The 25,868-nt window shown below is 44.5% G+C and overlaps 1 protein-coding gene across 9 annotated transcripts in view; it reads left to right on the top strand.

Annotated features, from left to right (window-relative positions):
- The window catches only part of ICA1 (islet cell autoantigen 1), a 130,723-nt gene extending 107,280 nt beyond the window's left edge, over positions 1-23,443 (top strand). For 6 of the 9 annotated variants that reach the window (XM_016133666.2, XM_016133670.2, XM_016133668.2 and 3 more), the window contains exons 11-15: positions 670-732; positions 845-877; positions 9,972-10,241; positions 19,815-19,904; positions 22,058-23,440. In XM_016133666.2, the coding sequence (XP_015989152.2) occupies positions 670-732; positions 845-877; positions 9,972-10,241; positions 19,815-19,904; positions 22,058-22,179 (578 nt within the window). In that variant the 3' untranslated portion in view covers positions 22,180-23,440. Of the gene's footprint in view, positions 1-669; positions 733-844; positions 878-9,971; positions 10,242-19,814; positions 19,905-22,057 lie in introns of all 9 variants that reach the window. The other 3 variants (XM_016133671.2, XM_036230378.1, XM_016133673.2) reach the window with 2 other exon arrangements.
- Positions 23,444-25,868: the final 2,425 nt, after the last annotated feature.

Here is a 25,868-nt window from a genome sequence, read left to right as displayed (position 1 = left end):
TACGTTTGTTATAACTGTCAACATTGGTTTCAATGTTGACATCTTATCACCTAAATTTCATAGTTTATATTAGGTTCGCTGTTGGTGTTGTACATACAGTCTGTGGGTTTTCACAAATGTATAATGACACGTATCATACAGAATAGTTTTACTGTTCTAAGTAAGAATCCTCCTGTGGCTTTACCTAGTCATCTCGGCCTCCGCGCACACCCCCCAAACTGGCAACCACTGATCTTTTTACTGTCTCCAGAGTTTTTTGCCTTTTCCAGAATGCCATGTAGTTGGAGTCATGTAGTATGTAGCATTTACAGATTGGCTTCTTTCACTCAGCAATCTGCCCTTTTATTTTACCCAGTCCTATATGGCTAAAGTTCATTAGCACCGCTGAGTAATAGTCAGTTACTTATGTCACACATTTGTCCATGGAAGGAGAACTGTTACATAAGTGCCATATATATATATATATATATTTAATCAAACAAAGCAAAGACAAAGCTGAGAGCCACCAGCTTGATTAAAACATAATCTGAGGATTCCTGCTTCTGCATGAGTGCGTTTGTGGATGCCATTTCCGCCTGAAGCTGTGTGTTTACCTCACACTGTAAGAGTATGTGAACATGCACACAATTCTGAACTGGTGATAACCGATTGTACATTATATATTTACAGCTGAAGAAGAAAAAGGTGTTTTATCTGCCTTAGACAAAAGCTCTACACACAATGCATGCTCAGGTAATCTAGATTAAAGAAAACAACTCGATTGTAATAATTTGATTCAAACTCATTACAAGATGAAACTAACTCACTGTTTTGTTTTCTTCCCCCTCCTCTAATCGACTGATAGATGAACTATTAAACATGAAATCTGAGGAAGGTGGTAAGATTTATAAATTTCTTTGGGGTTATGATTTGTTTAATTTTAAAATACTGTTCTTTGCATGCAGGAAATGCAATGTTTATCTTTGGAATAGCTTTGCATTCCCAAGCAAATTTTTCAGGTGACTGTCCTTTTTCTTCATAAATGACTTTAAATATACTCAGGCACAAATTACTATATGTGGATCTGTCATCCTTAGTATAATTAATTTCACAATGTTCAAACTAAAGCTAGAAGTGACGATGTCAAAGGTTTTGTGTTGCAGTAGAAAAAAACATGGCTTTCAGAATCAGATAGACTTGAATTTGAATATTCATTCTACCCTAAATGGCCCTGAGTAATTTGCTTTATATTTAAATTCTCTCAGCCCCTGTCATTCTCTTTCATAAAATGAAACCAATACCAACAGTCTTGCTGGGTTATTGTCAGGGTTGGAGATCATGTATATAAAGGGTCTTTCATGGTCTCTGACATAGGGGTAAGTGGTTGAGATAGTAGGAATAGAAGTGTTCTGGTGGTGTACTGCGCTGCATCTCAACTGAGCCTTAGCTAAATGCAGGAGAGTTTGCTGACAAGGTCCCACATCCAAGTTCACCAAACCTAAAGTCATTTACTGAATAACCCTCCAGAAGAGAATCCATAATCATGGATTCGTATGAGATATGCATAGTCTTATGTAATCCCAGGAAACTGAGTATGTTTAACATTGTCATAACCTTTGCTTTCTAGCCTCCCAAGGGTTTACTTCTAATGGTTTACCAGGAGTCCAAAATACCCCTGAGATTCTGAGCCATATTCTAGAGTACCCCCTGCCCTGGGTGGCTGTCTGGCACGCAGTCAGCCCTGGTCTTTCAGGTTTCCTTCAGGACTAGAAATGAGCCAAGGTCATCCCATGGGCTTCAGTTAACTAGAGCTAATGACTTTCTTGGCTAATTCTGAGCAGTATTTGGACTTAATTCCAAGAGTGAGAGAGGAAGAAAATCTAGAAAACAGAGGACTAAGAAATAGTACACTGTACTACTTCACGAATGTCCATGTGTATTTTATCAGAGTGACTACTTATTTATAAATATTGAAATCATACCAGGTTATAAAAAGTAATCAAGTAGTTAATGCAAGCTGCCATTCCTTGGCTTCCCTTTTCATAAAAACTTGTCTTTCATGGCTTACAGGATAAAATATTTTGATGGAATAAAGAGTGGTTTTTAAAAATTATTTTTTGAAAGGGGAACTATTTTAGATTTACATAGGTGAGATAAAGGTTGTAATATAATAAGCACTAGATACTCATCATTTGGTTTTAATAAATCTTAACATTTAACAAATATATTTGTCATTATACATATGCTTTCACTTTTTAATGGGAATATCGTTATTTCTCCTATGCCCAACCTCTTGTGTGTGTAATCTGCTCTTTAATTTTATTATCTCCTTTTTAATTGTCTTATTTTAAAAAATAATTTTTGAATAGGTGGTATATTTACATTGGTACAAAAAAAAACCAAAATGATAAAACATGTAGTAAAAAAACTCTCACTCCCATTCCTGCACCCCTCTTTCTTCTATTCCAATATTCTTATCCCCCACTGAATCCTTCTGGCAGTTTTTTACACAGACACAAGCAAATATGAGTCTATATTCTCATGTTTCCCCTTCTTACAAAAAATGTTGTTGGTTTTAGAGGATTTTTTTTCTTTTCTTAAATTTTTTTTTAGGCGAGGCAACCCTTGGTTGACCTCACAGATTGCAAGGACCTTATCATCTTACAATCCCTTATTTTTTTATTTTTTATGCCTACAGCACCCGGTCTTCCTAGGTGGTCTCCCATCCAAGTACTAACCAGCCCTGACCCTGCTTAACTTCCGAACACAGACAGGATCAGGCTTGTTCAGGATAACATAGACTGGAGTTTTTCTTTAATTTAGTAATAATGGTACATGCAACACTAACCTAGTAACCATGCATTTCTTAACAGAATTAAATCAGAAATGCTACTGCTGCCCGAGATACATGTTTACTTTCATAAGCTTCCTCCAAAGCATGTGCCAAGATACATTGGAATAAGATTGATATCTTTCTACTTGTTTAAAACAACTTTTGCCCTTTTCATTTATAGTTACACAGTCTTTGTTTCATAGAATAGCAGCTCATATCCTTTTTCTTTCTATTTTTTTTTTTTTTTTGAGAGCTCAGTTTAACGCTAAAGATAGATGAATGTGCTCTTCCCCTAAATGTGTATTTTTTCTCAGGCAGAAAAATTGATCAATACGTTTTGTCGGTTAACTGCAATGCCACATAATTTCTCCTTTCCCTTTATCACTGTCAATCCACAAAGCCCTTCTTTAGGCACGAGCCATGCTTTCCCATTATCTACGTCTTCTGTGTCGGCAACCCCTAGGATAGCATCGGCTTAAAAATTAACACGGCCATGAGCATGAAAATATTCTCTTAGTGCACAGAGAACTTGGGATGGCTGAAGAAAAGAACGCTCAGTTAATTAGTTGACTTCAAAATGTGTGCCCTTCGGAAAACTGCCAGGAGGCCCACATCCTGAATTAAAACACTGATGATTAATATGCAGGACATTAAACAATCAAGAAATAAAAGGAGCTTAATCCAGGGATGGCTGACTTTATGGGTCCTGGGGGTGATCAACTCTAGCACCCTGCTGCTTGGGGGACAGTTCATGCCCAGTGGTAATCCCGTTAGGTCATGGCTGAGCGTTATCGGAGAGCAGAATGCTCGTGACAATAGCAAGGGACAGTTCTCGAGGAGCCGTCACCCAGAAAATCACTGATTCAGCGTCATAATGAAGTGTGTTTTCTCCTACAAAATAGATAATATAATGAAAATCCAGTATCTGGCCAGTTTATAAAAACGTTTTAAGTGGAAGAGAAACTAAGTGACATTCTGAGAGTGGCTCTGAAATCACCTTGTGACCACATGTAACAATCTCAATCTCAATTTATGCATCCTAACATATAGAAAGTTTTCGTGTTCGTTCCCCTAAGTTAGGCAAAGAAAAAGATCCAGCAGATAACTGAAGAGAAAGGAGTGGTTTAAGCAAAAAGTGTCAGATGAATTCATGTCACCTAAATCTCATCATTTGGCTTACTCCAAAGATCCCTCTCTAAGACAAGACTAACTTGAACCAATTTTTAAAATTTTCAGTTGTCCATATTAACAATTTAAATGTTTATCTTCTGCTACTTCTTTGTGTACTACTTCCAGGCTTATGATTCTAAATTCTGGCCAAACATCAGAATGACTGAGAAGCTCATTCAGTAGCTCCCATAGGTCTGAGTGAGAACCTTTAGTCCATAGCAATAATACGCATTTTCATCCCTGTGCCCAGGTCCTCACTAGTCATTCAGAACCTTCTCCTGCAGGTTCTGAATGGCTGACAGGGAACCCAATCGCTTCTTCACACACAATGTGCCAAATACTAAGCTCGTTACCTTTTCTCATACGCCTTCCCTTATCTCTGTCTCTCCTTGCATCCTCGAATGAACTGCTGTAAAATAGTGGTACACTTTGAAAACCAGATACTGCTCTTTCTTGATCACCATGTAGTCGGTTGTGTTCTGTGTAGATTTTCCCCTGCCTCAGGTCTCAAGTTTCTCAGTTAGATTGCTGCTTGTTAAGATCTAATGTTAAAATGAGGGAGTGGGGGTTGGGGGGTGGGGAGTCACCCAACAGCATTTTTTGAGTACCTACTCAGGGTCTGGCACTGTTGAGTTTTGGGGAGAAAGGAGGTGTTTTTTTCTTTTTTGTTTGGCGTGTGTGTGTGTGTGTGTGTGTGTGTGTGTGTGTGTGTTTCCAAGACAGTGGGTGGGAGTGGATTTCCCCCATCTGTTCTTATTATTGTCTATGTCTTTTTCACCAGAAGGGAGTTTTTAGAAGCAGTATTCTTGAATTCCAAACAAGTACAATTTGTTACCGGAGCCTTTGATAATGAAGAATATTTTTCTTGTTAGATTTTTTGCGAGCTGGTTTTCTACCCATCTTCCCCCCGCCACCACCCCCCCCCAAACTCTCTTCTGGGTGATGTGAGGGTAGTGTCTGTGTTTGGGGTTTTTCGTGTGTGCTGCAAGTGTGCGGCCTTTGCAATTAGTCATAATGTTGAGAGTGGGGACCAGGGAGAAAACCAGAGAAACAGTCTTCCTGTTTCACACACAGAGATGAAGGTAACTTAGGTGACATTTATCTGTCTATTTTCCTGTGCCCTCACTTTTGGTCTATGTTTCCACCTTTTGTGTTCCTAATTTATGCTGAGGTCATGAAACAGTATGATTTCAAAAATATTGCTGCCACCAGTTTCCCACATCAGCTTTCTGTCACCCACACTCTGTGAACTTAAGAGCTTCCTCTGTATGGCAGTTTTCACTTGCTGAAAACTCACTGGGTCAGAATCGGTTAGGCCTCGTTGGTTCAGGATCAGTTTTCCTAAGGAACGTTTTCCCAGGGGCATAGGGTTTTTATATTTGAATGCTTGGGCAATGCAAGGCAAGCATGCTGAGTGATTCTGCTGTCTCGGCCATCATGCCAAGCTTTGCCTGGCTGCCAGTGGGAGTCATCTGACCTTATAAAGCCTCCAAACTACAAAAGCTTAAATATTGCTTTATATATGGGATCCTTAATAGGCTCCGACGTGAAAGCAGTGTGCTGCCCGAGGAAACATCTTGACCTGTGAGCCGGGGGTCCCCAGCCGGATAATCTGTAACTCATAGATCATATGACCTTGGGCTTGTGTCTTTTTCCTTATCTGTAAAATGAGTTAGAGGAGACAATCTCTAAGATCCCTTTCAGTCAAGACTGATTCTTCTCTTTGGTCATCTCATAGGGAGAAAGTACAGCAGGTTCCCAGACAGGAAGGCGGGAAAGCATGTTTGAGAATTGGCAAAAGGAAGAGTTTTGCCAAATTGTACGCTTCCCTGGAGGCAGTGTTAATGAAAGGGCTGCATTAGAGCTTGACTGTAGAGGTCCTGAATCCCACTGTGAGGAGTGTTCCTTTGCTCAGTCGTCAGAGAGAGCCACTGAAGGCTCTTGAGTAAGGGAGTAGTAATCTCACAGCTGAGCTGAGCAAAGGTATACACAGAGAGGGTGCCTTTTATGGAGTGCCAGCAGGCTCACCAGTAGGAAAATGCTGAAGGGTCCCTGGGTAAGGAATTTGCCATCTGAATTTTAAAAAAAGAAAAACGAAAGTTGGAATTGGAGATGGAAATTTGAGAATCTTCTCAAGTGGGGCTGGAACCATGAGAATAAATAAGGTCTTCTGCAGAGAACTAAGAAAGGAAGATATGATGGCTTAGGAAGAAACCTTCAGGGCACCTGGAGTAGGATGAGGCAGCAGGGAAAGTATTGTCAGGAAGCTATGGGGACATCCAGGAGAGCCACTTCATAGAGACTCTGAGGAGAGGACAGCATTCCCAAAGCGAGCAGCAGTTCCAAGTGCTACAGAGGGTGAGGTCTGAGAAAAGGGGGCTGGGACTGGCCATGAGGACCTCACTGGCAACCTCGAGAGGCCACTTCAGTGTATGGTGGGGGCAGGAGCTTGATTATAGGAAGCCGGAAGACAAGTGGTGGCAGAGGAGAGTGTGTGGCTGTAGAAGAAACCGGAGCAGTAACACGGAGGAGAACGTGACAGGAGATGGCAGTATCAAGTGAAGACCGACACTGTGCACTCGTCCTCTGAGGTCAGGGAGAAGAAGCCTTGGAGAATGGAAGACTGGAGATGCTGAGGCTGGATGACGCGGGCTCACCGAAGGAAGGGGCGAGCACGGCGAGGGCTAATCTTAGAAAGGAAGAGAATCATGAAGGGTCCTGGAGTCGGAGGCCGAGACGAGAATTTCAGAACGTCATGCCCGTTGGCCTTTATTTTTGTAGTTAATGTCTGTGGTTGGGTTATGTGACATGAAAGTAAACATGGAGACTTAGAAGCTTTCAAGATTTTGAAAAGGGGGCTTGGGTAGCATTTGTAGGTTTGACACCTCAGAGCTCCACGACCTTCGTTCATCCTTTAAGATAAGCAGGATAGGATGTCATAACTTAGGAGCAGTATTTGCTCGTCTTCTGGAAAGAAGCTCTGACTCCAGTTCTGTAGCTCTTACCAGGGCTTCTCTCAAGGAGCTTATCTCCGTGTGTGTCCTCATTTTCTCACAGTTGAGTTGAATTATTTCCAGTGAAAAGGATAGCGTGATTCCTAAGAGCCAACAGATGGGTTATTTTTCAAGTCTCTACTTGTCTGTTTATGGACCTAACCCTGTCCTTTTCTGCTTGTAATTTTTTCTTACAAGTTATGTATAGTAATCTCAAGCATCTTAATTATCAGGGCAATAATTGGGAGGTTTCTCTGTTTTCTGGTTCAAGTCAGTGCCAGTTTCATTGCTATTAGCTAAGTAATAAGTTCTCTTAAAAGAGAAAATGTCCATAGTGCAGCCTATCTTAACTGTTAAATCACCAGGATACTAAGTAATAGGCCAAATTCAATGGTAGATCTCAGATTCTTTAGAAATAGCTTTAGACAATATGATCATCCTCACCACAAATCCTTTTCTCATTTCTGTTACTAAGTGTGAGTTTGATAGGATACAATATTAGTGAGGAATCTCTTGGTAGAAAGTAACAGATCCTTTCTCTAAATAGTTTAGCTTTAAAATTAAAAAGAAAAGAATATATTGGATATTGGGCCATGTAACTAAGGACATACAAGGCTGGATCCAGGGGCTCAGACGATCAGGATTCTCTAACTTTTGATGCTGTTTCTCTCTACATTTGGCTCCATCACTATGGTCCTCAAAATTGCATGTTTAGTACTTGCAATCTCAAAGAAAAAGAAGCCCTCTTCCGTCCAGCTTCCATATCCCAAACTCAGAGAAGCCTCTGGCATGTGCCTACCCCTGAGTCAGCCACTGTGGCCTGAGGAGTGAAGGACTCTGGCCAGTTCACCTGGGATGCGGGTGATGAGGCATCTTAAGTGGTGTCCCCCAATGGGAACACTGAAGAAGGGCGGGGAAGTGATACTAAGTTAGCAAAACCCACAGGGATCTACTCTAAATATCATCCATTGCACAAAACCTAAACAGTGAAAATAAAGATAGAGCTTTTCCAATCCACAGTTATTTTTAGAAGCCTCCAAGTTTATTATTTGTTGTTGCTAATGTTAGTCATGACCTTCCCTGGATTGACATCTGGATGAAAGCAATGACACCTCCCCCCAGGATTTGACCTAGCGGAGGACTTGAAAATGACTTCAGGAGGAATGCCCGTAACTTCCAGTGTTCAATTAAAGTCATCTGTTCCTCTAGGGTCTACACATTAATTTGAACGGGTTCCAATAAAACGGGTTTGGTTCAGCAATCATCTGGTTTCAGTCATCCCAGAAAGCAAACCATAAGAAAAAAGGTTTGGGCATTTCAGTCCCAGCTGAAAGTAAGAAGTACAGACCGGGAAAGAGGGTGATACTGAGAGATTGAGAGAGGGAGGGTGGATGCGTAACTGCGTCTTGATGGACACATCCTGTCACAGCCAGGTCTCTTCCTTTACTCACAGACGGCTGTCTCGCCCGACCTGCCCTCACTCCCCAGTGCACCCAGGCCTCGCTGGTCCTCGCACTCCCTGACTCCCTCATTGCTACAGAACTGGCTTGGAGGCCTGTTTCATAAAATGGCATTTTCCCCCTCTTCTCACCACCACACCTACGGGCTACGTCTCAGTGCAAATTTCTGTGGTAACACAAACAATGATAATGTTTAAATTTAGACGGTTGTCTGATTAAAGTGATATTTTGCCAAGTGTTTATAAACCACAGCGGTGTGAGAGCGACTAGACTCCTCCCTCCCTGATTTATAGCCAGTCTGCTCAGCACATCAAAAATCCCCTCAATCTGTAGATCTTTATAGAAACTGTGGTTGAAAATAGATCGAGTATCAGAATTGCAGTGTAGCTCAGAGAATATATAAATCATGATTGTTCCTTCTCTTCGTGATTTATATAACTAAAACGTATGCAGTTTCCAAGTGGCAATTAGATACCAGAACAATGCCACAGTTGATAAAACCATCAGCCCTTGGTTTTCAAAATGTGTGGAAAATTCAATGAAAGGGCTTGTTCTAGGACTTCTGGTAGCAGGAATGCCCCCATGCTACTTAAATTCACTATTCAGTGTTTTGTCAGTGTTTATTTTGTAAGAGTAGATCTTTTCCTTGAAGTCTTCCTTCTGGACCAGTGAGGTTTAAGGGTTTTTTTTTTTTTTTTTTGGTCTTCCGGACAGGCATTAATATTGTAATTTTATAAATGAAAAAACAGAGGCCCAGAGGGGTTAAAGGTCTTGCCGAAGTCACACAGCAAGTAAAGGGTGGTCCAGGGGCTCCCGCTCTAATCCAGTGCCCGTTCTAACACTGGAGCTGTGTCCCTGGCCCAGGCAGCTCATCCTCTAGGTGATTCCATAATTTGCCCTCTCTTCCTGTCATCCTTCCACTGCCGCCCTCAGGGAAAGCAGACCCACCTTTTCTTTCCTTTATGCAGTCAGGTTGCATCAAAGGATAAAAGAAAGTAAGGATGCCTTTCTTGCTCAGCATCGAGCTTCCTGACATCCTCTGCCCCTTCTCGTTCCCTGAGCCAGTTAGGGCACAGTGAGGGGTCTCCCCACCCCCCATCCTCACTGGCAGGGCAGGCTGTGCTGGCTGTGGATTTAGGGCTCGTTGTGGGGGAAGATTCAGGAAGCTGTACAAGCAAGGGACTAAGGTCTCGCACATGCTTTCAATCCCATCTTTGTTTCCAATCTGAGAAATGGTGTGGTGATAAATTTGCTTTTATATTTAAAACAAAAATGAAAACAAAAAACCTTACACTATTTGTGAAAATTATTTCAGTGCAATTCTAATGATGTTCAGAAACTGGATGAGGGAGAATGGAACTAGAAATTTCATTCGGAAATGTCTTAAAAGAAGTGATAATGGGATTACTTTGTATTTTGATAAACTTCTTCATCCCAGCCATTGCCCAGTCTGTCCCATCTCAGCCCCTACCGCTTTATTCCCAAGGGTCCGGGCCCTTGGTGATGATATGTTTTGTGTTCTCTCACTTCCATCAGCTTGCCTGGGCCCAACGTCAGGGACCCCAGAACCGGAAGGCGCTGACAAAGATGACCTGCTGTTGTTGAGTGAGATCTTCAGCGCTTCCTCCCTGGAGGAGGGTGAGTTCAGCAAAGAGTGGGCTGCTGTGTTTGGAGACGATCAGCTGAAGGAGCCAGCGCCCACTGTGGCCCCGGGAGAGCCAGACCCTAAGCCTCAGACAGGCTCACGGTTCCTTCCGTCACAGCTTTTAGACCAAAATATGAAAGACTTACAGGCCTCGCTACAAGGTATGTACTACAGGGATTGAAATGAGGTTTTTCTGTCCATTTTTTTCAAATCAGAGGCCGATTTCTTCCTCTTTTTTTTTTTGTCTTTTTTTAATTTGTTTTCTGATTTTTATTTTATATCTAATATCTTTTTTTTTCATTTTGCAATTTTCTTTAGTTTTCAGCTATAATTCTGTTTAGCCGAAATCTTAAAAGAGTCACATTCCAACTTTAAGATGTGGTGTGGCATTTAAAATCTATTCCTTCTCCTAATTTTCTCCCTGTGTTAACATTTTCTGTTAGTGAAAGGCGAGAGGGGCGGTTCTCAATATTATCGTCTTCCTTTGATTTTAGACCTTTCTGTGGCATACAGGAGAGGGTCAGGTTACCTGCACAGCCACAGCCCTGCTGGGTCGCCCACCCCTGCCTGGCCACCGCCTTCGCTGAGCTCTCCTGTATGCTCTCACAAGGCAAAGCTCTCCACATCCCCATAGTTGTGCTCTCTTTTCAAGTGCCAGGTGACATTACCCTGGGTTTCTTAACTCTTTTCACACTGAGTTTTATCTAGCTCTTGCTCACTCTCCATCTGGGCCCGCAGCTCAGCTGTTCCTCTCCTGCTTGAAACACATGGTTTAACTGTCCCGTGCATCCCCGGCCATAGCAGAAATAGTCTCCATACTGATCTAAAGTGGTCTGCAATATTGGTAAGGGGTCAAGGCTCAGCAGCAGCCCACGTTTTAAGATATTTTCAAATCGTTTAGGTTTTTACCATCGATGTAGGCTACCTCTTTAATAAACAACTTGTTTGTCTGGCACTTAAAGTTGAGAACAAACAGCAGAGCTGGAATGATTAAGTAATTATGGGCTATTATGAAAACCTTAGGTCGTTGGAGATGAGATCATGAACACAGCAAGAGCTGGTGGGCAAGACACAAAAGTCTTCCCTCTTTTTAATGAAATACGCAATTCCTTTTATCTTCCCTTGTGAGGCCTATTTTGTAGCCATCTTGTTTATTTTCAGAAATGGAGTTAGAGATAAGAGAGATAAATGAAATCCAAAAATATTTTTCTGCTCAGTGTTTCACCATCTCACGGGAGCTCCAGATAAGCAATGCTAGCAATGACTTGCATCTCACCCCCACCCACCTGCGGTGGAGGTGCTAACAAGCTGTGGGAGAGTTGGAAGGCCAGAGCGGGCACCCACCACTCAGATCTCGAGGCTGCCAGAGACTCTCCAGCTGTACTACAGGGTGAATCCTACTCGGGCCCCCAGCTTTAGAAACGCCAGCCAGGGCCCCTGATGCCAGCAGGGCACAATGAGGGCAGTGCTCCCACTGAGCCGGAGAGCAGCTGAGTGTCACTCACTGGTGAGTGTCCCATGCAGACAGCAGACAAGTCAGAGCTCCACGCCCTTTTCCTGAGCGGGCAGAGTGAGAAGATCTCAGCTCAGGGCTCACAGGAGCCCTTGGCAGCGTCCCCAGAACTATGTCCAAGAGCTATGACAAGAACATTAGGCCAGGGCCTTGCACTTCAGCCTTGCCCCAAGTCCAAGGGGAAGGCACAGAACCACACTTGGGGCTAAGAAGGGAGGGGTTCTGATAGCAAGAAAAGTACGGGCTCTACTGTGGAAAGAGAAAGGTTCTCCTAGGGATGCCATTTGTTTCTCCCTTGAGGCTGCCGCCCTAAAAGCACTTTGTCAAGTTTCTCATTCATTCAACAACTATTTATTGGGTCCTAATGAGGGCCAGGCCCTGGGGATTCTTCTGAGGACAAAAAGACAAGGTTTCTTCTGCCTTCATGGAACTCACATTCTAATGAAGAGAAGACAATGAACATAATAAAGAAGCAACCACATAGTGGGTTAGAAACTGATGGATGTTATGGAGAAAAGAAAAAGTGGAGCCAGGGGATAAGGAGTGTTGGGGGGCTGCAGGTCAGCCTGTAGAACTAAACAAGGTTCTTATTGAGAAGATGAGATCTCAGCCAAGACCTGCAGAAGGTGAGAGAATCAGCTATGTAGAGATCTGGCAGAGGGAACCCCTGTGCCAGTGCCAAAGGGAAGGACGTGCCTGGCTTGGACGAGGGTCTGTAGAAAGAGCCCTGTGGTTGAGCAAGGGGGAGATGCACTCAGAGAGGAGACAGAAGCTGGACCACACAGGGCCTCATGACTTGGGAACCATTGCAGCATCCTGGGCCAAGGATGGACATGTTCTAAGTTGCCACCTAAAAGGATCATCCTCTGCTAGGGTTCTATATCAAGATCAATCAATATTAAAGGGGTTATTTCGTAACCTCTGAGTTATCCTGTTTCCTTTGCATGCCAACAGCTACAAGTTGATTATGTGTAGAGCTCAAAGTGACAGAGAGAATGTGGAACTGAAGTGTGTGAAAGAGGAAGTCCCTTCGGTTTCCTGAACTGAATCACATTTAATAGCTTATTTCCAGACTCCTGTGCCAAATGCTACTATTTTAAAGTGGCCCATCTTTTCTGAATCACACCGAGCAACTCCCAGCAAGGGCTCCTGCAGTCCACCCCCGATGCTGCTGCCTGGTTCAGGAAACCTTCAGAACATGCAGTACAAATAAAGAACGGGCTCCCTGCTTCAATGATTGATCCCGACATGCACTTATTACAATATTCTATGCTTTTGTCAGGACTCATCGGTCCCCCCCAAAAGGAGGAAAAGATAATGTTAGCTCTAGATTTTTTCCCCACTGCATCCATGGTCTAAAAAAAATCCATCTATAGACATGAGTTGCAAGAGCATTTAAATAACTTTTGAAACCTCATATTGAAACTGCTTCCCCTGATTATCTAGATCACCTCAAAAAATTACATAAACCACTGAAATAAGTAAGTAGCCAAACTAAAGGTGGAGTAGAAAGGCTTATTGGCATATTGGCCCAGGGAAACAAAGAGACAGTAGGGCATGCAGAGCTGGGTTTTGTTCTGCAAACCCCTTCCCTTCACTCCTTCTGGAACAATCAGTCAGGCCCCTCAAATTCTCTGGGCCTTTGCCTTCCCATCTGTAAAATGAAATATTAATATGACTCACTAAATAATGTATGAGGAGACACCTAAGTCATCCAAAGGTGTTCACTCTGCCTTTCCACAAGTAGGTTTTATCTTTTATCCCTAGGTTAACCCCCATTTCAGAGATGCTGAGCTCTAAAATTGTGTGATTCTGTGAATCTGCCGTGAGTAGCTGGCAAACTGACAGTGACCGGCGCTCCACATGGCACGCGTTTTGAGCCAAGCACTGTCCCGTGTGCTTTTTATGCCTGTTAACTTAATCCTCACAACATGATGGCAGGTACTGTCATCATCTCCATTTTATAGCCCAGGAAACTGAGGAAACAGAGGTATAGAGTGTCCAAGTAATAGGCCCGGAATCATATACCTTGTGGAAGGCAGGCCAGGTATTGAACCTGAGCTTTGTGACTCAGGAATCTGCCTTGGACTATATGTTCTGTTGCCTTTCAGTACCTTGTCTCTGATGGCAAGCGTGATTCCCCAGCAAGTTCCTTCAGGCCTCTTCCTGGATGTTCCCAAAGGAGCGGGACTGGCGTAGGAAGAGTGTGGGTGTGGGAGACAGGGTCCCTGTCAACCGCAAGAGTGGGGGATGTTCCAGAGCAGAAGATTTGAAGTCGAGATTGTCTACAAAATCTTCGCCTGTGCTAGCACACACCTGCTTGTTACTCGTGTGCACTCAAACTCGGTCTCGCCATTGGCCTAGCTCTCCGTGAGGTCCAGGTGGAGCTGTGTCCTCAGGGTCAGAGTATCAAGAAGACCGAGGTGGAAGGCTCCAGGCTGCCACCATAGCAACTCACCTGTCTCCCACATGCTTCCCCCTCCCTCTCCCTCTGCCTCCTGTACCCTTTCAGCATCCTCCCTCCTCGTCCTCCCATTCTTCTCTGCCTCCCTCCCTTCTCTTCTTTGGCTCCTCTCCTCATTCTGCTCCCTAGTACTCTGGGGGAATAGAAAGGAAAGAGAATTTAGTGAGAGAAACTTAATATCTCTTTATATCTTCCTTTCCTCCCCTCCCCCATCCTACCTCCTCACCCCACTTCAAGCTCTAGGACAGCAAAACAAAGCAAGTTATATTTAGGATCAAGTTGTGCTGACAATTTAAAGAAGTTAATTTTAGCCAGGATTTCTAAGTTTCTGAAGTTACTAGCATGATAGGGGCTGGGGTTTCCTGTGTCATATGGTGATGAGAAAATTGTACCCTCGTGAGGCCTCTTTCAGCAGGAAGAGAGCCAACGGAGAGGCTGCCTGAGGTGGAGACGAGGCCAGGCTGATAGGCCTCGTTTGACATTCCTCTCTGTTCTCCACCAACATCCAAAATGTAATTTAGAAGTAGACACTGATGCTGAAGAGATTACCATCTGCTCACAATAAATGCACCAGGACACCTTTTAATTTAGAGTTCTGCAAATCGAAGTCAGGAATCTTGTTCCAGAGTCTCACAAACGTACGGCCCCGTACTGCTTCCAGATATCCTTCTGTTTTACCCGGTTCCGAGGTACCATTGCCGCCCGGGTGGGTTTCCGTTTAAGCCTAATAAAAAGTCAGTCTTTGGTTTATCTCATATTCACCTTTCCTCTACCAGAGTTTGCCTCTTGCTGGTCCTGGTTTTGCCCAGCCAGCTCCAGGTAACTGATAATTCTGGGACTCCAGTGCAATAATGTAAAGGAAAAAAAGACCTGGGAGGTGTATTTAAAGGTAGTTTGAAGGTAGAGCAGACCCTCTTGTATAAGACAGTGAAATTGTTACATCAAAGAAGCAGAACTTTCTAGGCCTACTGAGAAGCAGCCGCAGGCGTTGGCTATCTGTCAGACTTAAGTGGCTTCATCAGTCTGTACAAAGAGTCTTGATGGCCATCTTCTCCACCCATATTTTGTAGGTAAGGAAATCAAGGAATCCCAAATTGTTGCAGTTTATCTGCCATTCACATAGGGCCTGAACTCCTCGGCTTGACTCACAAGGTCTGGCTCTGGTCTCATCGGTACCTGAACTTGACGTGACTCCGGTTCTGCCAGAGAACCATGTATTTACGTCAGGAAACTGGACCCTGCCATACTGGATTTCAGTGAGCCCAGCTCTCCCACCGCTGGGGCTGGACACATACTCTCCCATCCTCCCAGAGCATGCTGCCCACTACACACCCATGATGCTTACTTGAAGGATGGCTAACTTCCGATCCTTCAGATTCTCCACTTTAATAGCTTCAATGTCATTTCTTCTGGGGAGCCTCCTTTGACTCCCCTCTTTGCCCCAGCGGTCAGTGTTAGGTGTTTCTGCTCTCCATCCCCCAAACGCCCTGTCGTTAATCATTTCTCTTATCTCACCTCATTGTAAAATTGATTTAATTTCCTGTCTCTTGCTTTAGGTCGTCATGGGAAGAGCCCATGTCTATGTTGCTAACCATCCTATTTCCAGAATGTAGCTCAGTGCGCATATATAGTAGATGTTTAAAAGAGACTGGATAGATGGACGGATGATGGCAAGAAGGGAGGGAGGGAGTGACTGGCATTGAATCACTAGATTAAAAGGACACTATCCTAAGACGTGAACCTGAGGCCGATAGTCTCAGGGGTTGGTCCTGATGGCTGCGGAGCTAAACACAAGTCTAGATTCAATAGCTTAGATTAATTAAGGGCCTGCTCTCTATCTCCTATAACTTCCTGGTTTCACCTATTACAAGGTCCCATTTTATCTATACAACAACCTAATGAGTCAAGATTTTTATCTACCTTTTGCAGGGTAACTGGGGCTTAGAGCAGGGAAGGGCGGACGCCAGCCTGGCCCTTGTCCATCATGGCTGTGGTGCTGCCACTTTCCCCAACACTGCCAACCCCACCCCAGAGCTCCCCGGGCTGCGATCCTCACCCCAGACCGGGCTTGCTCTTCTGGTTAGTGAAATTATATTCACAGTAAAGTGCTACTCTGCATGGTGTTATTTTGGCTTCACTTGCTGCTCTAGCCGGCCGGTGTTATTTCTGGCTGATTTATATTTTCCCTTATGTAAGTAAAGGGGGCAAGATTGCTCCAATAAAATTTTATGTATGTTTCCTGCAAATGGGCAGCACAGTTGACATATCAAAGAAACCGAGAACTCAGAGAGTCATGTTGTTCACAGGGCGCTCCACACTCCCCCGCCCCTACCCTTCCCCTCCCCTCTCCTGACACAACTGATCTGAGATGGGGAGAAGTCTCTCTAGCAACACCTTCATGTTAAAAGCGCCTCAACCACCTCATACCAAGTAGAGAACAGTTGATGGCAGTCACAGGAATATTAGCAACACTAAGTTCTCTTCAAATAGAATTTTTCCTGACAGAAGCTGAGACGTTTAAAATCTAGTCTGGCATTCATCCATAATTACCTTCATTGCACCCTTCTCCTAAATAATTCCCAATGTGATATGAGTGAGAGTGAAATTGCAGCTGAGCTTAGTATTTGCTTTAATTTTTTTTTTTTTAATGTATAACCGGTGTCATAGCCACACCATTTCCTCCCTTCATGCACGCATAGTCGGATTGTTGGACTGAGAGAATGTGACTGGGCAAAGTGGCTGTTGTTTTTGCTTCAAACCACGAGACAAAGGAATAGTGATGCCCTGTGTCTTTGTGAAAATTCTGGGGTGACGACCCCATCATCTTAGTCCTCAAAGAGGGGATGTCTTGAGGCTCATCCTCCTTCATGTCCTCTGCTGCAGAGAAGTCCCCAAATTCATAGATTCTAGGTGTTGCTTGTGTGGTTCATGAGTGTTTAAGTGAGCCATATTCAAAACTCCATAATTACAAAGGAATCCAATTAGAAGACATTTATTATCTTTATGAAGGAATCTGCCACTATTAGCCTTTAAATGATAGGCTTGAAAATATGACTTGTATTTCTGGTAATTTTAAATTACAACTTGACATACAGACATTTTACTTGTGTATAACTTTTCAGGAACATGCCCATTACATAAAGCGAGGGACGCTCCATTTTGACATGTAGGTTTTTTCTGCTTCCTGTAGAAATGTGTTCCATTTTATGCTCTGGAAAGTATACATTGCTCTGAACCTGCCTCTTCTTTTCAGTGTTCTCTGTATCCGTTTAGAAAAATAAATGTCGTGCATATTTTTGAAATGGGAAGAATTACCTTGTTGAGTTCTCACCGTATCACATTGCATACAGAAATCAGGGAGGGGTTGACTTCCATACCTCTCACCTGGCTTTTCTCGGAGTTAGTTTGGGTTCTCTCTGGAAGTGGGGGCCTCCCTGAACTCAGACAGCTTGACAGGATTGATACACTTAAAGCTGCAAGACCTGGGGTTGGGGTGCCGAGGTGGACCCTCTGTTTCTTAGGAGGGCCTCTCTCTTTGTCCTGGCTTTGGCCTCGACCCTGATTCTGACAGAGAGGGTGATCCTAGCAGCCTCCTTGGATACCATCTATGGAAGTGCTTCCCAAACTTACACTTGCTTAGGGGGGTTGTTGGAATGGTTTCCTGGGCTCTACTCCCAATGAGTCTGATTCAGTAGTGTTGGCCCTGTGAACTTGCATTTCTATCTAGCTCGCAGGCAATGCTCATGCTGTTGGTGTGGAAACTGTACTTGAGAACCTCTGCTCTAAGAGATTGAAGCCGGGCTGCCGGGGTTGATGGAAAGGTTTCAGGGCTCTGCCAAGCACAGGTCGGTCTTGACTACACTTGATGTTGGGAAGAAGATTATAGGGAGAAGGGCAAACTTCGCCCAGTTAGATCCTACCTCTTTCAGCTTTATCTGGCACATGATGGAACCACAGTTTTAACTTTCCACATTTACCACTGTTTTTTTGTGATTTGGGCTTAGAAAGAAAATGCTCATGTCCAATTTTCTAGAAACCCAGGAGGTTGTGTTACTCCTGGATTACACCAAATAGTGTTCATTTTTAAAAATGACCTTGTTGAACTATAATTGACATGCCATAAATTTCGACCATTGTAAGAGAACAGTTCAAGGGTTTCTGGTAATTTTTAATTGTGTAGCTATCACTGCAGTTCAGCGTGAGAACATTTCTATCATCCCAGAAAGTTCTCTCAAAATCTGGTGTTTTTGATTGTTTATGAAGTATGTTAACTACCTGTTCAAGTAACTTTCCAATGAATAATCATGCTTTTTAAAACTTACTATATGTTTTCATTGTTTTAGAGACAATAAGTAGGTCAGAGGCTGTTTCATTTGTCATTGATATTTTCATAGAGAAATGTGTATGCTACTTGCCTAAAGTAAAGTAATTTAGCTAGTGAGTATTATATTATAGCATCTACTATGCCGAGCATTGCTTTGCCATCTCTTAAAATAATGCTTCATCAGTGTACTTTTCATGATTTAAAAGAGTTCTTCAGTAGTTTATCCTAATTCAATATCCACTCTGTGCCAGGCAGTGCAGCAAAAGTTGTAAAGATGAATTATCCTTGCCTTCAAGGGGCTCCTAATTCTAGGAGATGAGACAAAATGCAAACTAATAAATGCAGTGAGATTCTATTACGAGTCTCAGAATAGCCACATAAATGAACAGCATTCTATCCTATCAGTTTTGTGACATTCTGAGTAGCTTTCTTGCTCCAGAAATTTGTTTCACTGCTCCAACTGAACTCTGCCATGCAAACATTTTGCCTCATGAGGGCCTTATCAGAAACAAGAATTTTTCTATAGAAAACACTGTGATCAGAGCATCCCAGTAAAAGGATATAGTTTTCATTTGATGGACCGAACAGTGATGCATCATTCAGTGGTCTATGCTCCGCAGTGAGAATTAACAATGGACTTAGTCTACAAACAGCTACCTGTACTGCGTTAGGAATTTTGGAGCACATTGAAGGAACAATTCCTTGCCTCACTGAGAAGACAGGACTTACAAATAGTTAAAGCAGATGTGCAAAAAAAAGCATATGGTTAAGTTCTAGGACTGCTGAATGCCTTTTGCTCATCATGAGCAGGCAGAGCACAGAGGTCATTACAGAATGTTGGGATATGTTAGCTACATGCCATTGAGAGGGAATGGCATCAAGGTGGTGGGGGCTTTCTTTCCCCTATGTATTTAGACTGGACTCCATTTACTTAACTTTATTAACAAAACTTCCCAATTTAAATTAACTGTATAGAAAATAAATGAATTGGATCATATTGGAAGCAGAGAAGACCTTGAGTTTGCTAGTTTTAGTGCAACATTTACTAATGTTCACTTTTCTAAGCTTTTCCCATTTTTGATGGAAAGCAAGACACTTGATTTCCTCGGAATGCTATTGATGATCTTTGGTGTGACCATGAAATGATGCTACTTGAGAAGTAAAACAGGCATAACGCTAAAGGCAAAAATGCTTTAACTTCAGCATTTTCTCATTTGCCTTTCAAACTCCAATCATTTCTCTAGTTTTCCATACTTTTGAGTTGGGTGTGATTATACAAATCTACTCTCCCCTAAAGCATATTCCCGATATGAGGAACTGGAGAAGAAAGGTCTCGTCTCTTTCTTTGGAGGCCACCATGTTTGTGCCCATCAACTGGGGGGCAGTGGGACTGCTCTTCCCTAGATCTAACAACCTCTGGTTTTGAACATTAGGCTGGTCAGAGAGAAATGTCAATCCTCCTCCTACTCCATGGCCAGCACCAAAGGCGAGCAGTCCAAATGACAGCGGCCCTGCAGTGAAAGGTAATACGGTGTTTCGTCCCTCTGAAATGACACCCGCCTTCCTTTCTGCTGGCCTAACACAAATTTTTCTGTCTTTCTTTACATTTGAGCACCTGCTACCAGGGTAGAGAGTTTTACATGATCCTAGAAATTATATTCTGACTTTTTTTTCTGGCCTAATGTCCTAATTCATAATTCCCTTTGCCAAATCTAATGAGGGAGAAGTAAATATCTGTCTCCAAGGGACTGGATGCTCCCCAAGATTGGGTGGAAATGGCAAGGTAGGAAAGGCCGCTGAGGTTTGTTATCTTTAGCTGAAAATGCCATTGCCACCACCAGAGAAGGCATTTGATTAATGCTCCTCAGAAAGGGGCAGGTTTCTTAGTCACCAAAGAGGCCGTTCAGGCTCCTGAGATCTGTTCTGGTTTGAGACAAGCCCCTGAGGAGAAAGTCTGTTCGACTGAAGATCTTATCTAATTTGTAGCTCGCTCGCTCTTCCTTTGGTCATCACCCACGTTCCCTGGGTTGACCACAGGAAGTTAAAGGAAATGTCTCTTCTGTTATCATCAAAAAGCATTCCCATGATATTCTTTTAGGTGTTGTGCAAATAGGTGTACCTGGTTTTCCCTCAAAAAATGTAGGCCTGGGGAATGTGAGCGTCACCCTAAAGTACAGGCTTGTGAACTTGCGTTTCTTCCCAACGCACAGATGATGCCCATGCTGTTAGCATGGGCACCAACTCAGGAGGAACCAGGGCCATGCCCTGTCTCTGAGGGCCTTTTAAGACCTTTGCAGAGGTTAGGAGGAAGGGGAAGTGAGCGCGTAATCTATTTTCACTAAAGATATCTTTATGATAGCTTGATATTTTCTTTCAAGAATAGACTAATCGTCCTAAACCAGTCTTGTCCCATGTAATTTCCTTGTTTGACCCCGTACATGACTAATGAAGATTACTAATGAAGTTGTCCTCCTCCCCACTCCAACCAAACTATATTGAGCTCTCTGAGTCTCAGTTTATCACATCCAAATAAACCAAGTATTTTAAGGGCTAACTGCACATGGAATTCAATTAATGTTGCCAATAATAACTTACATATTACCAACTAGCCTTGCTTACAGTCGTTTTATCTCTAAAATGTAGTAGATGTGTTGATTTATCTCATTATAAAGCGATAGATCTACAAGAGATTTTGCAAACAAAGATACAGGAATCTTTGTCCCACCAATGTGTTTTGAGACTCCTTTTAGCCAGATGGCAAGCACATTCCTAGCTGCTCTTAGCTAGAAGGATAACCTGTCAGAGAGACATTTTCTTTGTGCTTTTGATACTCCCACCTGTTGGGGAAGGAAAAAATAAAAGCGTGGGTCATCCAAGCCAATGAACTTAGATTCTCATATGGAATGATTTATATAAAGAAGAGCCCCCAACTTATTTAGAAATCACTTGCATCAGGTACTCTTTTGAAAATGTTCTCCTCATCTGGAAAATAATTTGGCTCTATAATTGTGGTATTCAGGAAGTTAGGGCAGGTGGTGCCATAAAAGAGAATCTGAAGGCAGAACTCCAGTGAGGCTGAAAGGGTGTGGGGACAATTTAGAGCCCCGTGGGGAAAGGGGAGGCATGTCAAAGGCCCCCTTCTCCTGCCTGACAGGAGGAGGTCGAAGAAGGCAGTGACCCTGAGGGAAGAGGGGCAGCTAGGCCCAGGCGCCAACGCCCTCTGGGCCTATAGTTTTGAAGCCTGAAAGTGGCCACCATGTTATTTCTCTTGACCTAGGGGATTTGAAAGATTCCTCCAGCAGACACTGGAAGGCACCTTGCCAGCCACACAGTCTGATTTCTGAAATAACTTCGATATCTTTTGCTTGTGGGGAAGTGGCAGGGTCTGAGGTTTTAGGCAACTCTGTGGGCTGTGGCCCGCAGCCATGGTGGGGTGCAGGTGGGGTTTAACACAGCAGCTCGGTCCTCCCTGAGCTTTAGGCCATGGTTTGGAAAAGTTACTCAGCCAACCAACAGGGAGACATGGAATTCCATAACTAGTTTTAGAGGTAGAGTATAATGGGATTTGTCTGAGCATCCTCTCCTTTCAAGATAAGCCTGGGCCCACCTGCAGGCAGCATGGCGGAGGTGGGTGTTTGGAAGATGGATATACTGATGTTTCTTCTTCTCTCCCCAGAGCCTGGCAAGGCTGCCTCGGACCTGACTGCCTGGTTCAGCCTCTTTGCTGACCTTGACCCTTTATCAAATCCTGACGCTGTTGGGAAAACCGATAAAGAACATGAATTGCTCAATGCATGAGTCTGCAGCCTCAGGGCGGGAGCCCACGTGCCATTCCTCAGCCATACACCTGGGGGCTTACAGACGTATGATGTGATCAGTATGCCGTTTTAATATTTACGTGCCATTTTAATAAATTGAAAGGGTCAAAGGCCCTGTTTATATTGGTATAATTATTTACTCTTATTTGGTATAGAGGGTTTTAGTGTATTCTCTACATGGACCTAACAATACAAGATTGTCTAGGAGCTGTGTCCAGTGTGGCCACACCCACATCATGGCTGCTGATGTGTCACTGGGCTACTGTGAGATCCATGTTCAAATCATAAGCCTACTTGGTGTTAGGTTTAAATAACGCGTCCTACAGCCTTGGAGGCAACGGAAGGCTGACAGAGCTTAGATGCCTCCTCTTACACCCCTGTAGGGTGGGGTTGGAGGGAGACTCACTCTTGCTGCTCAGCCGCCTTCCAGTGAGCTCTGGGTGAAGCTCCAGCCAACCAAAGACACTGCCCGCGGCCCTTGCCTGCTGGCCGCGTGTTCTCTCACGGGCGGAGGAGCCGGCGGGTCTCCGCTGCACGGACCTTCCTATGGAAAGCAGCCACCTCTGCAGATGCCAGTGTCTCCTTTTGTCCTCTCTGTGGCTGGAATTCAAAAGCATGTACTTCTGGAGCCCCTTGTGACATTAACTTCTTTTTTTTTTTTAATTAAACAGAAAAGATATTTGACATGCAAAGTCAAGAAATGAGTCTGTCATGGGAACTCAGTGGGGAGGTGCTGTGGAGGTGGGGGCTGGCGAGCGACAGAGGAGGAGGGACAGCTTCACCTGCAGGAAGCCGACGTGACCTCATGCACCCCAGGAACAGCGGCTGAGGGAGGAGGACCTGGGCTTTGGTTGGCTCCAGCAGGGGTGGGAGCAAGTATTACATATCAGTTCATAAGTGGCTCAGATAGTCGACAGCGTTAGGGACCCCTGTGCTGGCACCCCTCCTCCCATCCCTTGTCACCAATGACATGGTAAGTGACAGGCCACAGAAGCCCACGTACAGCCCTTTCAGTGAGCCAGTGGCCGAGTGGGGGTAGAATTGATGATCAGCCAGGAGATGGTTCTGTGTCCTCAGCTGGGCCAGGGAGCCCTCTGCTGCACTCCTGTGGCCTCAGTCACCAGCTCTGAAAGGGTCTTCCGAGGTCACTGTCCCCATACCAGCTGCCTGTAGTGCGCCCTCATGGAAGGGTCCCCACAGTAGCCACTGTCCTCCTGGGACAGCCTGGGAGAAGAGAGGGAGCCTGGGGAAGGCATTCTTTTCTCCTGGGTGGGAAGAAGCCTATGGGAGAGATGGGGCTGGGGACGCAGCCCGTGATGTGGCTTGTGTTGCTCTGCTCACTTCCCGGCCAGCACAGGCTGAACATGGGGTCTTTGAGGAGATCAAGATACAGCCCCAGGACCCCACCTGCTTACCCTCCCTCACACACACAGGAGGGCTTGCTGTACCCTTAGGCTCCCTTTTGGCCCCTGGGCCTGTGCATTTGCTGCCCGCTCCACCCAGGGTGTCCCACTTCCTGACCCGTCCTTATCCTCAGCAGCCCTCACAGTGCTACCCAGCCCCAGGAGCCACCTCAGATCCACCTCCTCCACAGGGACTTCTCCAAGTGTAGTCCTTGTAACAACCCCTCATCCGTCTGACAATTCCCTTCCTGCTCAGTCTCCTGACTCCTGATTAGCGCACATGCGGTGCTCTGCCCGGCCGCCTAAGGCCCTTGCCGCATGCAGCTGCCACTACCACTAGGTGTTGCAACCCCAAAGAACAAGGTCCCTGTTTCCCCCAATCTTCTCTGTGTCCCCAGTCATCGGCACTCCAGAGTCACCTTGTAAGCACTGGATTAATGATTGCCGAATGGAGCTGCCCTGTGTGGAATGCGGATTAAACAACTCATAGTTTCATCCTGGGTCACAATTGTTTGCAGCTCCAGTAAGGAGATGAATCAGGAGGGGCTGACTCCAAGCTGGAGGCCCAGGGAGCTTGGTGGGGGAGAGGGTGGGTGGGCAAGGGAGTGTGGGGTTCTACCATGTTGAATGGATCAATTTAAATACTCACAGGCTGCATTTTCAAGTTGCTCTGGGAGTGAAAAGGGGAGGAGAATGGTGGTAGTTGAACAGGCTTTGCAGCAAGTAAAAGGAAAGAATTACACATGGACGCATTTTCTCCCTGAATTTTCTTTACATTAAAAAAAAAAAAAAAAAAAAAGATTCAATTCCCTTTTCCATCTGTAATCCACTTGGCCAGGCTCTTGATCCCTCTTGATAGATGTGTTTTGATCCGGGCTCACACAAAGCCCCCTTGGCCACCTTTCCTGTTTAAGGAGAAGCAGCTGCTGCCTGATTGTCTTTTAAGTGGCCGGTGTGCCGGCCAGGCCAGGGGGCTTCTTCGTGGGGTTCACCTTGAGGCACCTCCCCAGCCACGGTGGATGGGCTGTCCCTGGCATGAAGATGACAAAAGTGTCCCACTCTTTTCACTCCCAGTCACACTCCTTCCTCATTTTCATCCTATGTTGCGAGGCCCATCTGAGCCACGATTGCACAGATCCCCGGGGAAATTTAGAGAGCACCTGCTCCTTGAAAACTTCCCTGTCATTTTAGGTGGCCTCCAAGTCTCCCTCCCCTTCTCCCCCTACCCCAGCTGATATATAAAGAATATTCAAATTTGAGGGAGGGAGCCAGAAATGTTTCTATTTCCTCCTTTCTTACTTTTTCCCCTGAGCTGGCACAGGCTTTGGTGCACGTTATAGCTTCATTGCCTTCAAAGTGTAATTTTAGAAATGTCAAGTTGATTTTGAGTTCTGGGAGAGTGAGAAAAGCATCCGTCAGCTTCAGAATTAGAAATGCACTAACTTAGAAAGAACCAGCACTTTTTGACAGAGGTTTATGCCCAGGAAGACAGGATCTGCTCACAGTTGGCAGTCCTGGGTACCCCGAGTTGCCAGTGGGCATGTACGCGGGGCTCACCCATCACACTATGACCAGTATTTCCACTGGGTGTGGGGCCGGGCCCAAGGCCCCCGAGGTGCCCTGAGAGGCTGCCTAGCAATTGGGATCGAGATGGCACCTGCCAGACCTCCTCTGCTTCTGCCCATGCTTCAGCTCCAGGAGCCAGCTCACTGAACTCCACGCTTTCTCAGAGACGCCTGCAGAGACACCCTCCCCAGGGGCCCACCCTGGCAACAGCTCGGAGCTAACTATTAACGCTACTGATGTTGCCAGTATATCAGAGTTGCATCTGTCTCTGTAATCAACTAAGCGTCCTCCAGACAGGCCATGGCAGTTAATCCTCTGCTTTGATTTAAACCGTTGCCCCAGTCCACTGACTGACACCACTCACAGTGCAGTAATGGAGGTCTCTTCAGCTTTCTTGGAAAATGGATTTTAGCTTGGAGCCAAGCTGAAGTGATTGGCAATGTCTGCCAAGAATTCTGCATTGAGAAGGATTCTAAAAAATAAATGATATTTGTGATGGATACAGGGCAGGGAGCAGTGGCAATAGTATTATATATTTTCCAATGCTGGATTAGATCTTGTCTCTCATGGGGCTTCTACTTCTTCTTTTTCTTCTTATCATCATCATCATCATCATCATCATCATCATCATCATCAAAAATGACTAGGATTCTGAAATCCTGAAAGAAGGTCATGTATAGATGAGAAAAGCAGGAAGTTC

The sequence above is a fragment of the Rousettus aegyptiacus genome, unplaced genomic scaffold (assembly GCF_014176215.1).
Source record: "Rousettus aegyptiacus isolate mRouAeg1 unplaced genomic scaffold, mRouAeg1.p scaffold_m13_p_13, whole genome shotgun sequence".
In the NCBI taxonomy this organism is placed as follows: Eukaryota; Metazoa; Chordata; class Mammalia; order Chiroptera; family Pteropodidae; genus Rousettus; species Rousettus aegyptiacus.
Note: the sequence above shows the minus strand (reverse complement) of the source record. Positions and strands in the feature narration are given on the sequence as shown.